Source organism: Dreissena polymorpha, chromosome 1 (genome assembly GCF_020536995.1).
Source record: "Dreissena polymorpha isolate Duluth1 chromosome 1, UMN_Dpol_1.0, whole genome shotgun sequence".
Classification (NCBI taxonomy): Eukaryota; Metazoa; Mollusca; class Bivalvia; order Myida; family Dreissenidae; genus Dreissena; species Dreissena polymorpha.
Genome location: NC_068355.1, coordinates 20476447 through 20492882, shown reverse-complemented (window position 1 = coordinate 20492882; position 16436 = coordinate 20476447). Strand labels below are relative to the sequence as shown.

Sequence of the window (16436 nt, the reverse complement as noted above, 5' to 3'; positions counted from 1 at the left end):
CTCTCTATACAGAGCCAGAGACTGGATGTGTTGTCAACGGTGTGACATTCAAGGAAGGTACTCCGATTCACTTACTTTAACGCATACTTCGCCTCTCCATTAATTGATAAGAACAATGATAATGATGATGATTTTAGTGATTCTGACTGTATTGATGATGATGATGATGATGATGATGATGATGATGATGGTGGTGGTGGTGGTGGTGGTGGTGGTGGTGGTGGTGGTGGTGGTGGTGGTGGTGGTGGTGGTGGTGGTGGTGGTGGTGGTGGTGGTGGTGGTGGTGGTGGTGGTGGTGGTGGTGGTGGTGGTGATGGTGGTGGTGGTGGTGGTGATGATGATGATCATCATCATCATCATCATCATCATTATCATTTACTCAGTTTAATCTTATAGCATATGTATCTTGCAATCCCAAGAGTCTCATAAGCCCTTCTGTTTTTCAAGTGTCATTATTTCAGGTGCCTCTATGCCCTCAATGACCGGTAGCCCATGCGATAAGTGCCAGTGCCTCAACGGATCGGTGATGTGTGAGAGAATGAGTTGTCCGGCCTGTATAGGTCCCATACTTCATGGCCAATGCTGCCCTAATTGTTCTGCAGGAACCGGCATGGGTAATTGACATATATGTCCTGATGACATGGCTCTTATAATGATTTAAATGTTAAAATATAAATATTACGCCAATCAATTTTACCTTCTACAATACTACATCTGAAATAGGAAAACTGTTTGAATAAGTTGTTGAATACGTTCAAGGTTTTCAATGTCTTGTTCCAGAAAGCGTTGACTCGAGATGAATTCAAATCGGTGTATTGAACCCTCTTTAAATCTCTTAGATTTTTCTATATTATGTACTCTAAAATAACTTATCACTGATCAGTGAAACCATTTGCGATGTATCTGTAAAGAGACTACCGCCGGTAACAGTAGTTGCCATGTAATCTTAACGTGGTTATATTACAAAGGGAAAGTACAACATTGGATTTAAAAAAGGAGGGTGGGGGGATAAAAGTAGCTATTTGTTATTCTCTGTGAAACAATCTTGATTATGATATTTATCTAACATCTGAGAGTAATTAGTTATTGTTGTTTTTTTTATTTTTTATTTTCAGATGTTTTATTAAAATAAATAAATTATTAATAAAACATATGAAAATAAAAAATGGCCGCTGATGAATACCGTGAGGTTGAAAGCTTCGGCAAAAAATAAATACAGCGTTTTTGTTTAAATAATACAAGGCTAATAGAGACTTTGTATATATATATATATTTACAGAAAAGCAGTGTTTTTACAAGGGCAAAACGTATTACGACGGTGAGAAGTTCAAAGACGAATGCAACTCGTGTTTTTGTTCCAATGGATCCATTGCGTGTACGAAAATGGCATGCCTAGGTATTACAATGAATAGTTGTGGTGTAAATGATGGACTGAGAGAGTGTTTACAGCAAAGACTTAACGTAAACAATATCTATGACGCTTTACATTGGTGAATTTGATATTTTGTAACAAATGTCTGTTTTAAAAATTTGACTCGTACAGATGCGGAGTTGAATATCAATGAAATCAATGGATTGCAAAACGAAACAAATTGCTTTGTCCCTTTTTGTAAGAGAGATTTATCGTTTCAGGGAAAGAGGGCGCATGCCCAGCGCTTCAGCAAAACGTAGTTGGGATATGCGTGCAAGTGTGCAATACTGATTTTGACTGTCCCGATGTACAGAAATGTTGTGGCAATGGCTGCGGAAAAGTCTGCATGAAACCAACGCAGATACGGACACCGACAGGTTTATGTTAAAAAAATCAACGCCACTGCGTTTATTATCGATCAATATAATATATTATATTGATTTGATTTTATCAATTTAATACACGATGCACTTGTCATTAACAAATGCATACAACATCAACCGACAGACAGACAGATTTACCTATGGATTCAGATACACCCTATATCTTCTTAAAATGATGTATCATATAAAGCAGTTAAATTATTTATAGTGCCTTGAGAACAGATGCGGTATCATTTACGTCACGTCATCTACAGAAAGTGTTGGTATATGTATATGTATAGCTTTTTTGCTACATCTATAAATAGATTTGTGATAGTAATGAAAACTAAATTTATGCGAAGGTAATATCTTATAAACGTTTTCGAATAGGTTTAAATATGTACAACGTATAACGTAAGTCTCACAAGAGCTGTCAGGGGACAGCGCGCTCGACTATTCGAGTGCTTGACAGTATAACGAAAGCCATCATGGAGAGGGGGGAGGGTATAATGTGGGCGTGTAATCATTTAATAGATGATCTTTCAAAAATAAGAAAACAAAATTTTATTCTTGTTAGGGGGTGGAGAGGGGGTATAATGTGGGTGTGTGATCATTAAATAGATGATCTTTCTAAAATAAGAAAAACATTTTATTCTATTTTTTTATTTATTTTTCGGGGGTGATACTGGGGATGGGTTGGGTGGAGTGCATTGTGGTATGTCAGGTAAACGTTGTTTTGTCAAACTGTAACCTAGATTTATCAGTAATATGCATATTCTAAGTATAAAATGGGCCATAATTTTGTCAAAATGCTTGATACAGTCGACTGGTCTTGTTTAAAGGTTGGGGTCATGTTGGTAAACAAGTATGCAAAATATGAAAGCAATATGTCAAGGGACATTGAAAATAGTTGGGGAAGTACGCAAACTTTAACAATTACTGCATATTCTAAATGGAAAAGGGGCCATAATTATGACAAAATGCTTGATAGTGTTGTCTGCTCTTGTTTATAGGTTGGGGTCATGTGGGTTAAAACGTATGCAAAATATTAAAGCAATATAATAAAGGATATAGGAAATAGTGGGGTAGTACGCAAACTTTAACATAGATTTATCAATAATATGCATTTTCTAAGTATTAAAGGTGTAATAATTCTGTCAAAATGCTTGATACAGTTGTCTGCTCTTGTTTATAGGTTGAGGTCATGATGGTTAACAAGTTTGCAAAATATGACAGCAATATGTCAAGGGACATTGAAAATAGTTAGGGTAGTACGCATACTATAACATTTGCTGCATATTATAAGTGGAAAAGGGGCCATAATTATGACAAAACGCTTGATAGAGTTGTCTGCTCTTGTTTATAGGTTGGGGTCATGTTGGTTAACATGTATGCAAAATATGAAAGCAATATGTGAAGGGACAAAGAAAATATTTGGGGTAGTAAGAAAACTTTAACATTTTCACGCTAACGCAGACGCTAACGCCGACGCCGGGGTGAGTAGGATAGCTCCACTATATATATATTTTGTCCAATAAACGGACTTGAGAATGTTTGAAATAAGCCTTATGCTTCCGATGCAAAAAAGCAAACATAAAAAAGGTTTAAACTAAACGGTGGATTTCAGTGTTTCAGTGAAATAAAGTATGCTTTACAGCGATTGATTAAATTTTTACTTGTTTTATGTGTACATATCTGCTGATTTTGCTTCTCTCTATACAGAGCCAGAGACCGGATGTGTTGTCAACGGTGTGACATTCAAGGAAGGTACTGCGATTCACTTACTTTAACGCATACTTCGCCTCTCCATAGATTGATAAGAAGAATGATAATGATGATGATTTTTGTGATTCTGACTGAATAGATTTTATTTATTTTATTTTATAGAAATTGTCATTTATCCAGTTTTATCTAAAACCATATGTCTCTTGCAATCACAAACCTCTCATCAGCCCGTCTGGTTTTGAAAGGTTCGTGCCGTTATTTCAGGTGCCCCTATGCCCTCAATGACAGGTAGCCCTTGCGAGATATGCCAGTGCTTCAACGGGTCAGCGATGTGTGCGAGTATTGATTGCCCGGCCTGTGAAGGCCCCACACCAGATGGTCAATGCTGCCCGATATGCGGACCAGGTTCCGGTATTGGTAATTGACAATCATTGATGATAGTGCAGTTATGACATAGAATTGGTAATTGACAGAAAATCACTGATGGTTAGAGAATTATGAGCAAATAATTGGTATTTGACAGACAATCACTTGATAGGGTACTAAGGATCTGGAATTGACAATTGAAAGATAACCACTAATGATAGGACACTTAGGGCTTTGAATTGGTGTAGACAGATAATCACCAGTAATAACCAGGAATTTTTAATTAACATATAGACATTGATAATATATCACTAATCACTGATGATAGGGCATTAAGGACCTGAAATTGGTAGTTGACATATAACCGCCGATGATAGGGCATTAATTTCGTTTGACACGCAAGCTATCAAATAGTTTGTCATTTTGATTCGCGCTACAATAGTGTTTCATAATACGGCATACCGTTTGTTTTATTTATCAGTGGTTCAATTTTAAGCGTAAGAATTACGTGGCATGGGGCATATTCCAACGGCTTATTGACCCTCCATATAATGTCTTATCTTTTTCTATATTCTCTTCTCTGATCGGACTTATTACTGATCAGTTAAACCATGTGTCATGCATCTGTATTTAGGTATCCGGTGATTACTAGTATAATACCTAAATGTTGCAAGAGAATGAATAAATAATACATAGATGTATTACAATAGACTTTAGGGAGAGGTCAATAAAAGAAGTATTAAAAGCGTTTGTCTTTAAGAAATCTCACGAATATACTATTTTTCAAACAATCTGATAGATATAAGTATATATTGTTATAAATATATTTTTCAGAAAGGTCGTGTTACTATAAAGGCGCGGAGTACATGGACGGTGCGCAGTTCAAAGACGAATGCAACATGTGTCTGTGTTTCAACGGGTCTGTGCAATGTAAAAACATGGGATGCATAGGTATTGCTATTTAGATTTAATGAATACATTAGAGATTTTGTTTACAGCAAATGATTATTTAAGTTCAAATTTATCTTACACTACCAATTTCTGGGCACTAATTTCAATTAAAACGTTAATTATCAAATTGTTTAGAAATTTAATTGTGAGCTGCGATACATGTTTCGAATAGGCACTACGTTAGTGGTAGTTGTTGAATAGTTTGAAGGTACTCCATGCCTAGTTTGGGATGAATGTAAATCGTTGTATGTAGTCTCCATAAAATATGCAATGTTAAAAGTCACATCATATAACGGATATATTACACAATATAAAAAGTGCCACCTTTTAAACGCACACAAGTGTGTTTTTCAAACAAGTCATACGCTTTTTAATTTTATGAGGGCCACACATGCATACATTGCTTCCTCAGTAACCTGATTGAATTGATGTGAAGAAATTTAATCACTTTGAATTGACAGTAAAATCTATTTTTAATGTAATACACATATATGTATATTATTTATTTATTTACAGAGAGAGGGTCTGGATGTTTTGTCAACGGCGTAAATTTCAACGAAGGTAATACGATTTGTTGGTTTAAACATGTACCTTTATACTGCATAAACTGACAAGATGGGTGAGGAAGACGATTTAAATGATGATGGAGATATTGATGACTGTGATATTGGTATTATTGGGTAAACAGTTGACGAGAAAGACCTCGATACTGATTATAATTACATTTTTGTTGATGTTGAAAACTTATGATGATAATGACATGATGATGGCTATAATGATGATGATGTTGACGATGTTGATGTTAGTGTTGGTGATGAATATGATGATGATGATGATGATGATGATGATGATGATGCTGATGATGATGATGATGATGATGATGATGGTGACGATAATAATTATGATGATGATAATGATGAGGTTGAGAAGGAGGAGGAGGATCTATTTGCACCCGTCATTTAATCAGTTTAATATGTATCTTGCAATTCCAAAAGTTTCATAAGCCCTTCTGTATTTTAAAATGACAAGTGTCATTATTTCAGGTGCCCCAATGCCCTCAATGACCGGCAACCCATGCGAAAAGTGTCAGTGCTTCAACGGGTCGATGATGTGTGAGTGGATGAGTTGTCCGGCCTGTGTAGGTCCCATATTTCCTGGCCAATGCTGCCCAACATGTGCCACAGGACCCGGCCTTGGTAATTGACAAATCATTACAGATGCTAGGGCTCTTATATAGATTAAAACGTTAAAATGAAATATTTTGGCAATTGTAATTTTACCTTCTATAATACTACATCTGAATCAGGCCAACTGTTTGAATTATTTGTTGAAGACGGTCAATGCCTTCAATGTCTTGATTAAGAAATCATTGACTCGAGATGATTTAAAATCGCTGTATCGACCCCTCTTAAAATCTCTAATATTTTTTCTTTATTCTCTTCTCTGATCGGACTTATCACTTATCAGTGAAAACATATGCCATCCATCTGTATTTATATCACCGCTGATTACGGTACCTGAATCGTGACAAGAGCGCGAATACATTACACATAGAGGTATTACAATTGACTTCTACATCTACATCTACATCGTACGTCGCTGCCGTCAAACTTGACAATTTTACGACGGGTGGTGAGGAGATAAAGTAAGAATGGGAAAATAGTAAAGTGAGAAGAGTTTGATAGTTAAAAGTCAGAAGGACGGTACAGATGCGTCCCCAGCTACGTTTCATCCCTCTACCTCATGCCTCTCCGGCTACGGTGGCCGCGGAGAGGATTGAACCTCAACCGGCAGAGCCATGGGGGGTCATTGGGGTTTACTTTGTAGCTGGCGCTGACGTCTTGATTAGAAACTTAAGTTTGCTAGTCCCTGCTTGAAGGATACCAAGTCAGGGGATTCTGCAACAGCGGCTGGTAGGCTGTTCCAGGTCGGTATAATACCGGGGAAAAAGCTATGCCTGTAGTAGGATGTCGATGTGGAGATAGGCAGGAACTTGATGTCATGACTTGATGGCGAGGTCAATTAAAGACGGCTTTAAAGAGGTTGTTTTAACGAATCTCACCAATATACTATTATTCAAACCATCTGATAGAAATAAGTATTTATGTTAATAAATATATCTTTTCAGAAAGGTCGTGTTACTATAAAAGCGCGGCGTACATGGACGGTGCGCAATTCAAAGACGAATGCAACATGTGTCTGTGTTACAACGGGTCTGTTCAGTGTAAAAACATGGGATGCATAGGTATTGCTATTTAGATTAAATTGCTGCATAACATGTAGATTATATGTCTAGATTATAGATCTTATTTACATCAAAGCATTATTTAAGTTTAAATATATCTTACACTACCCCATTCTGAGCACTAATTTCGAATAAGGTAGCGCACCTGTAATGGGCACCTTTCCAAATATAATCTAATGTATTATTTTCTTAATCAGCATCATGTCACTGAACTACATGCACATTTTTAGGTAGGCTTTCCATTCTTTAAAACAAATATACTGATTTTTCAAAACCACCCCCACGCTCGGCTTTTGTCCAGTTTATTTGCAACCTTGGGTTATATGACAGTTCCATAATTCATCCAGATTTGCAAATATGGGCATGCAGTTGATGTGTGCAAATGCAGTAAAGGTGTTTAAAGTTTAAACAAGATGAAATAAGTATTTTTTACAGACATTTATGTTTTTAAACTTGTTATCTATGGAAGAGCGCCATGAAATGTAAGTGGTTTCAGCCAAGTAGAAATTGGGTTGGTTTAAAACAAAGTGTCATTAAATTCAAAATAGTATCATTTAAGTAATATGTTGAACTTAGTTTTTATAGATACACTATATAAAGCAAAATACTTAGAAATAGACAGATTTACCGTTAACTCTTTGAAATAAAACTAAAAGTGCAACATGCATGATTCGTAGTTTCATCAGTAAATCACCCATTTTAACCATAATGTTGTTTTAATTTTAAAAATTGAAGAATGTGCATAAAAATTGCAACATATTTCATGTTAAGCTAATGAGTATGAATGAAAGCAGGATTATTAAGCTATCCAAAGTAATTATTTTTAGCATACAAGCATATCTGATTCTATTAACTGTAACTGAAGAGGCTATATTGACAGACTCTGAAGTACCACAATTTTCACAATTCAAGCCAATATATATGTATCTACTATGACAAAAGCTTCTATTAATAACATATATTATAACGAAGTTTCCTTATGTTAGATAAATAGAGGATATTTGTTGGTGTTGAGTGAATATGAAACATTTATTTCAATGAGAAGTGAGAAAATTGATTTTCGCGAGCGCATGGCTAGTTAAAATATGATAATTTTGTACTTCGATGCAAAGCTTGGTTTATACAGGTAGTTATTGTAATGATTGTGTTATTGCTGGAAAACCGGGCTACTATTTAACAGTAAATATGGCTTATATGCTGTATTAAATCAAATTTTGTTAGAAAGGAAATAAAACGCGTCGCAAAAAGTATGCGTTGTCGGCAGGATTCGAACCTGCGCGGGAAGATCCCAAAAGATTTCTAGTCTATCGCCTTAACTACTCGGCCACGACAAATTCGCATTAGTGTCTGCTTAAATTAGATAACCATAAGTTAACAGGTAAAAAGGCTCTTCAATCTTCGAAGAAATCGTGGGAAATCAATACAGGTGCGCCAACTTAAAACGTTAAATATCGAATAGCTTAGAAATTTGTATTCGAGCTGCAATATTTTTTTCGAATATGGATTACGTTAGTGGTAGTTGTTGAATAGTTTGAAGGTACTCCTATCCTTGTTTTGGGAAGAATTTCAATTATTGTATGTAGTCTCCATAAAATCTGTAATCTATAAGTCATGTCGTGTTACGGTTATATTGCAAATTACCAAAATTACCACCCATTAAACATACACAAGTGTGTTTATCAAACAATTCATGTGCTTTTTTATCAATGAGAGCAACACATGCAAACATAGGTTTATAAGTATCCGGCTGCAATTGTCGTAAAGAAATTTTATAATGTATAATTGACAGTAAAATCTTTTTTTAATGTAATACACATCTCTTTATTTTATTTATTTCTTTACAGAGACAGGGTCCGGATGTGTGTTCAACGGCGTCACTATCAAGGAAGGTAATACGATTTTCTGGTTTAAACATGTACCTTTCTCTTGCATAAACTGACAACAAGGATAAGGACGATGATTTCAATGATGATGTGGATATTGCGGATTGAATGGGTTTGAATGTTGACCATAAATGGGCCCGATACTGATGATATTTGTTGTTGATTTTGAAGACTGATAATGACGATGACGTTGACTATGATGATGATGTGAGTGATGTTTGAGGTGGTGGTGAAGAAGAAGAAGAAGATGAAAAATAATGATGATGATGATGTTGATGATGACGATGATGGTGATGATGATGATGATGATGATGATGATGATGATGATGATGATGATGATGATGATGATGATGATGATGATGATGATGATGATGATGGTGATGATGATGATGATGATGATGATGATGATGATGATGATGATGATGATGATGATGATGATGATGATGATGATGATGATGATGATGATGATGATGATTATGATGATGATGATCATCATCATCATTATCATTTACTCAGTTTAATCTTATAGCATATGTATCTTGCAATCCCAAGAGTCTCATAAGCCCTTCTGTTTTTCAAGTGTCATTATTTCAGGTGCCTCTATGCCCTCAATGACCGGTAGCCCATGCGATAAGTGCCAGTGCCTCAACGGATCGGTGATGTGTGAGAGAATGAGTTGTCCGGCCTGTATAGGTCCCATACTTCCTGGACAATGCTGCCCTAATTGTTCTGCAGGACCCGGCATGGGTAATTGACATATATGTCCTGATGAAATGGCTCTAATAATGATTTAAATGTTTAGATATAAATATTACGCAAATCAATGTTACCTTCTACAATACTACATCTGAAATAGGAAAACTGTTTGAATAAGTTGTTGAATACGTTCAAGGTTTTCAATGTCTTGTTCCAGAAAGCGTTGACTCGAGATGAATTCAAATCGGTGTATTGAACCCTCTTTAAATCTCTTAGATTTTTCTATATTATGTACTCTAAAATAACTTATCACTGATCAGTGAAACCATTTGCGATGTATCAGTAAAGAGACTACCGCCGATAACAGTAGTTGCCATGTAATCTTAACGTGGTTATATTACAAAGGGAAAGTAAAACTTTGGATTTAAAAAGGAGGGTGGGGGGATAAAGGTAGCTATTTGTTATTCTGTGTGAAACAAAACGTATTACGACGGTGAGAAGTTCAAAGACGAATGCAACTCGTGTTTTTGTTCCAATGGATCCATTGCGTGTACGAAAATGGCATGCCTAGGTATTAAAATGAATAGTTGTGGTGTAAATGATGGACTGAGAGAGTGTTTACAGCAAAGACTTAACGTAAAAAATATCTATGACGCTTTACATTGGTGAATTTGATATTTTGTAACAGTTGTCTGTTTTAAAAATTTGACTCATACAGATGCGGAGTTGAATATCAATGAAATCAATGGATTGTAAAACGAAACTTATTGCTTTGTCCCTTTTTGTAAGAGAGATTTATCGTTTCAGGGAAAGAGGGCTTATGCCCAGCGCTTCAGCAAAACATAGTTGGGATATGCGTGCAAGCGTGCAATACTGATTTTGACTGTCCCGATGTACAGAAATGTTGTGGCAATGGCTGCGGAAAAGTCTGCATGAAACCAACGCAGATACAGACACCGACAGGTACTTGTTAAAAAAATCAACGCTTCTGCGTTTATTATCGATCAATATATATTGATTTGATTTTATCAATTTAATACACGATGCACTTGTCATTAACAAATGCATACAACATCAACCGACAGACAGACAGATTTACCTTTGGATTCAGATACACCCTATATCTTCTTACAATGATGTATCATATAAAGCAGTTAAATTATTTACAGTGCCTTGAGAACAGATGCGGTATCATTTACGTCACGTCATCTACAGAAATTGTTGGTATATGTATATGTATAGCTTTTTTGCTACATCTATAAATAGATTTGTGATAGTTATGAAAACTGAATTTATGCGAAGGTAACATCTTGTAAACGTTTTCGAATAGGTTTAAATATGTACAACGTATAACGTAAGTCTAACAAGAGCTGTCAGAGGACAGCGCGCTCGACTATTCGAGTGCTTGACAGTATAACGAAAGCCATCATGGAGTGGGGGGGTATAATGTGGGTGTGTGATAATTTAATAGATGATCTTTCAAAAATAAGAAAACAAAGTTTTATTCTTTTTAGGGGGTGGGATGGGGGAGAGGGGGTATAATGTGGGTGTGTGATCATTAGATAGATGATCTTTCAAAAATAAGAAAAACATTTATTATTTTTTTTTTGGGGGGGGGGGGGGGGGGGTACTGGGGAATGGGTTGGGTGGAGTGCATTGTGGTATGTCAGGTAAGTGTTGTTTTGTCAAACTTTAACATAGATTTATCAATAATATGCATATTCTACGTATAAAAGGGGCTATAATTCTGTCAAAATGCTTGATACAGTCGTCTGTGCTTGTTTAAAGGTTGGGGTAATGTTGGTAAACAAGTATGCAAAATATGAAAGCAATATGTGAAGGGACAAAGAAAATATTTGGGGTAGTAAGAAAACTTAAACATTTTCATGCTAACGCAGACGCTAACGCCGACGCCGGGGTGAGTAGGATAGCTCCACTATATATATTTTATATATAATAGTCGAGCTAAAAACTGTAGACTTATCATTTGAGACTTACCTTACTGAGACTGAAACTTGCCATTTTATGTTTCGTGATTAAGTTTTGTTAGCCTGAGTCTCAATCTGAAAATTGAGCCGAGTCAAAAATTTGAAACTTACGTACAATGGTGAATACGGCTCTTGACAAACGCGTAAATTAAACAGGAAATGTTCAGCTCACTAAACATGAGGTGTAGTTAATAAATGACATTTAGGCTCGGGGACGAAAGAGATCTTACGTGTAAAATCATAAATTAATGACAACGTTTAAAACATGTATGTTGTTTGAATATTTTACCAAATTTGGTTTATTACGTAACAAAATTCAGGCCCATGCTTCACCAAGCTTGCGGAAGTGGATGCCCAATACGCCGCCGCCAACGGATATATTACGGGACTTGAGAGACCCATTTGTGATTCTTTTGGTACCTTCAATGGGACGCAGTACCTAGGCTCCCAGTAAGAACTTCTTTTTCAGCCTTCGGCATTGCGCATTACAACAGTTTTCGAAACTTTCATCAAATGATATCAGCAATTCTCTTGACATTACTTCTAAGTGGATGTGACAAAAACAAAAACGTACTGAGCCTAAAACATGTATTTATTGAACACACATTTCTGACACAAAAGTAACCAGGATTATTAAAGTTGCCTTTTTCAAGATTAATGCAATGCTTATTTCATCATGTGTTATAACGGGCGTGTTGTTGCTTAGATATCAGGGATTTCTGCGTTGCTCTTGACTTCATAGCAATTTTAAGGAATACTTTTGAACATTAAATTATACAAAATAAATTGTTCAATGTGCCTTATATAAGGCTAAAGCAATACTTATATACGCCGGTGTGATGTAACGCGGAAACTCGTCGTTTATCTTTCAAATCTTCTCGTGCTGCTCACGAGGTCATAGAGATTTTGTATAATAAGTCTGTTTACCATAATACCATTTTTTAAATTGTCTTCATGCATTCTTTAACCAATATTTATATAATCCGTTGCGATTTGATGCGGTAAATTGCTTTTTATCTTTAAGAGCTTTCTGTGTCGCTCCCGACGGCTCTCAAATTGCTGGTTTCATGGTCAACAGGTGGGAGGCCGTTGACATGGACTGCAGTAAGTACACGTGAACTTGATATTTGAATGTTGAAACTGTGTTTGACGAAATGTTCATATGCCCAAGAAACATGAAAAGCAATTACTCCAGGGCATGTCTAGCAAAATATAAATACCAATGTTCCAAATGGCCTAAACAACTTATTTCAATAATAGTGATACATTTCCGTACGTGAATAAAAATACAAAGGCTTAAATTAAAAAGTGTATACGTAAGCTTCTAAGTGAAAGGGTTTTACTGTACTTATCATGTTCATATATGGACACTTTTTTTCATATGATGTTCGGCATATTTCAACGTTCATAATTCAAACGTGCAAAAATTGTTCTTTTTGTTTAGACTTGTCTCTAGTTGGTATTTTTTAATATTTATTATAATGATTATCCTTTTTCCTGCTTCTGTGTAAGTGCGCTCCAGCGCTCATATAGAAAAGAAATGAATCGTGTTTTTATCAAATAACGTGTTCTGTAACCTCCTTAGAGTGCGCACGTGACATGAACGCCTACCAGAACACAGGAATCATTGGTCTGAAGTTCTCATGTGATCGCTTCGGAAACTACGCTCGCACCGGATGCTACGGTTCGGTTTGCTATTGTCAGGATCGCAGCGGAAACCCCATCGGAGATGCTCGGGTCAATATTGAAACGTTGGGCACTCTCAAATGCTAGAGGATCGGGTTTTATGTCATCTTGGAATCTCTTGTCTATGTTGATTAGTTTTTTAAGCATAAGCACATAATATTGAGTTTAATATTGATTAATGACAATTTAAAGATAGTAGGTGATTTTTCCTTTTTCCCGATGTATTTTCCCTTTCAATTTTAAAATAGTTTTACAAATTGGTTTCAAATGAAATCTCCTGGAACAATATTCAAGTGTCGAGTTATTGATGAACCTTGTAGCAGATTAAGTCTATATATCAAGAAATCTTTCAGTTTGTGATGCGAGCGCCAAATCTTCAGTAACTATAGATTTGATAAAGCACGTTAGCCAATACAACATTTCAAAATGGCGTCCGTTTTCAAGATGGCCGCCTTCAGGATTGAAAAATGAAAAAAAAGTATCTGAAAGGTTTTACTGCTGTGAATATTATTTTATTTTGATTTCGTACACAACAATTTGACTAGTTTGAATGCAAATTCAGACATTGTTTAAGTTTAATATAGTACACACAAATCCAACATGGCTTCAAAAATGGCCGCCAAGATGGCCGCAAAAAATATATGATCATAGCTATGTAACTACTCAAATTTGATGAATTTGGTGTCTATACCAATGTTTCAGGGGTAAAAGAACACATTTATTGCATCAGACAAAGTGTAAGTTAATAATGTAACACAGAAATCCAACATGGTGTCCAAAATGACTGCCAAGATTGCCGCCAAAACATATTAATGATCATAACTATGTTACTTTACACTCAATTTTAGATCTAGATTTTGGTGTCTATAGATAGTTTTTTAGGTTGCTAAGAATACATTAACGCCATTAGACATTTTTTAAGTTTATTAAATATCACACAAATCCAAAATGGCCGCCAAGATGGCCGTCAAAAGCTATTTATGATCATAAAATATTACTATGTGACTGTCCACTCAAATTTGATTAATTTGGTGTCTATACCCAGGTTTCAGAGAGAAAAGAACACATTTATATCACATTTATATCATCAGACAAAATGTAAGCTAATTATGTTACACAAACATCCAACACGGAGACCAAAATGGCCATTATCACAATACGAACTTGTTATGTAAAAGGCCATAGTTTAGGTGACAAGGAACAATTTAATCGAGTTGAGGTTATCATTAAGCAGTTAAATAATCATAAACTCGAATTTATAACATTTGTAAGAGAGACAGAACTAGCACATGACTTCAAAATAGGATCAGGTTTTACTAACTTCTGTAGACTTCATTTTTTACCGTTGCTGAAAATCATTGAATATTAATTACAGCCTGAATAAGCATGAGTTCTTTCAAAAGGTTGATATTATACACTTTGTGTTCCTTCGACTATTTATTTACATCAAAGCAGAAGTAGATGGTCTGATTGTCCCTTTCGGAATAATGAAGGATCTAGATGAGCAAATCTGTATCTGTAACTAGATCTTAATGTGTTTTTGGCCCCTTGAAACCTATGTATGGCCACCATAATAATCGAATTTGAGTGGATATTTACAATGTCATGATCATTTATAGGTTTTGGTGGCCATCTTGGCAGCCATTTTGGACGCCATGTTGGATTTGTGTGTACTATTGTAAACTTAAACAATGTCTGATGAGCTTTATGTGTTCTTTGCCCATTGAAACTTAGGTATAGAAAACACATTCATCAAATTTGATTGTATAGTTACATAGTTATGCTCATTAATAGGTAATTGGTGGCCATCTTGGTGGCCATCTTGAAAAAAAAACTTTCCGGAGGTCCGATTGTGGTAAACTGTTGATATGTTTTAAAGAATCTTCTACCCTACCAGGATCAGTTAAAATACCCTTTGTAGCAATTTTTGGTGGTTGTTTTTTTTCATATATTGACCCTTCTATTACTTTTTGCTAAAAACAGAGTATTGGCGGCCATCTTGAAAAAAATGCCGCCATTTTGAATTTTCAAGTGGCTAACGTGCTTTTTAAAGAAAGGGGTACCTATAGGTAATTTATGCCAATTTTCATGCTTGCATCACTAAGTGAAAGATTTTTTTCAATAATCAGCGCAGCTTTTTAAGGGGTTAGTTCTCCCTTGTTTAAACCATTTTTGTTTAAAAAATTACACCCTTTGTGAAGCGTGGTTTTATCGACCAATAAACAACGATTTTGGAGCTCTGGTGCGTTTGAATTTAACACGCATCATTGTGATATTTAAATGTTTACTGGCTAATTAACAACGATTTGAATTTCTAATGCGTATGAATTCTTTACTAACCCTCGTGACAGTCTGCTGTGTTTTGTGTGTCGCACACAAAACTTTGAATAATTTTTAATGAAATTAATACGCGTGGCCATGGGGAAAGTTGTTGAGGTGATGGTTGAGGTGAATAATTAAAAAAGAATTAAAATCCGTATTTGCAATATATATATATATACATATATGTATGTATATATATATATATATATATATATATATATATTGTTTACAATAAGAAAACTCAACTGACGTATACATAACGAATGCAACTTCAAAAGAAATAAACATATTTGCAAGGAAGAAACAAACATAGAAGACATAGAAGATACCGATCACATTGATAAATGAATGGTCTTAATGCGTCGTTTCAACAAAAATGTTCTGACCGTGCCATAAAACTAGGTTTTCAACGTGTCACCAATAAAAAAATTAAATTGTATTAACTTTCAATTCACATCTTGCATCGCAGCTCCCTACGCACGCACGTACAACACAGTGCCTCAGTTCAAATTAAATGTATTAAGCGAAACCCATTATATTATTATTTGTGAAGTTGGTAACCATTGAATACCTGAAAACGTTATATGAAGACGTTGTACGTTAACCATTACCAACGTTCGAAGTACATAAAGAGGGATTAATTGTTCTAACTGCATTTTAAAGTAATGCACCGAGGAAGTGACCTTACCTAATGACGGCGAACACAGCATTGGGCTTACGAATGACATTTCTAGTCGAAATATTAATATAGAAGACCTAAACCTTAGTAATTTTCATTCTGCAAAACGAGGAAAAAATCGG

General features: G+C 35.5%; 2 protein-coding genes and 1 non-coding gene across 3 annotated transcripts in view; 2 read left to right on the top strand and 1 right to left on the bottom strand.

The window, feature by feature from the left end:
- Positions 1-1799, top strand: part of LOC127838732 (kielin/chordin-like protein) — a 15597-nt gene extending 13798 nt beyond the window's left edge. Inside the window, exon 9 of the mRNA XM_052367079.1 lies at positions 1633-1799. Coding sequence (XP_052223039.1) covers positions 1633-1799 — 167 coding nt within the window. The remainder of the gene's footprint in view (positions 1-1632) is intronic.
- Positions 1800-8312: 6513 nt separating this feature from the next.
- Trnas-aga (transfer RNA serine (anticodon AGA)) lies at positions 8313-8394 on the bottom strand. Its single transcript has one exon. It is a non-coding gene; the product is annotated as a tRNA-Ser (tRNA).
- Positions 8395-10494: 2100 nt separating this feature from the next.
- On the top strand, positions 10495-13585 carry LOC127868020 (uncharacterized). The gene is made up of 4 exons (XM_052409578.1): positions 10495-10602; positions 11948-12077; positions 12652-12731; positions 13213-13585. The coding sequence occupies exons 1-4, from the start codon at positions 10572-10574 to the stop codon at positions 13398-13400; spliced, it is 429 nt and encodes a 142-aa protein (XP_052265538.1). The 5' UTR covers positions 10495-10571; the 3' UTR covers positions 13401-13585.
- Positions 13586-16436: the final 2851 nt, after the last annotated feature.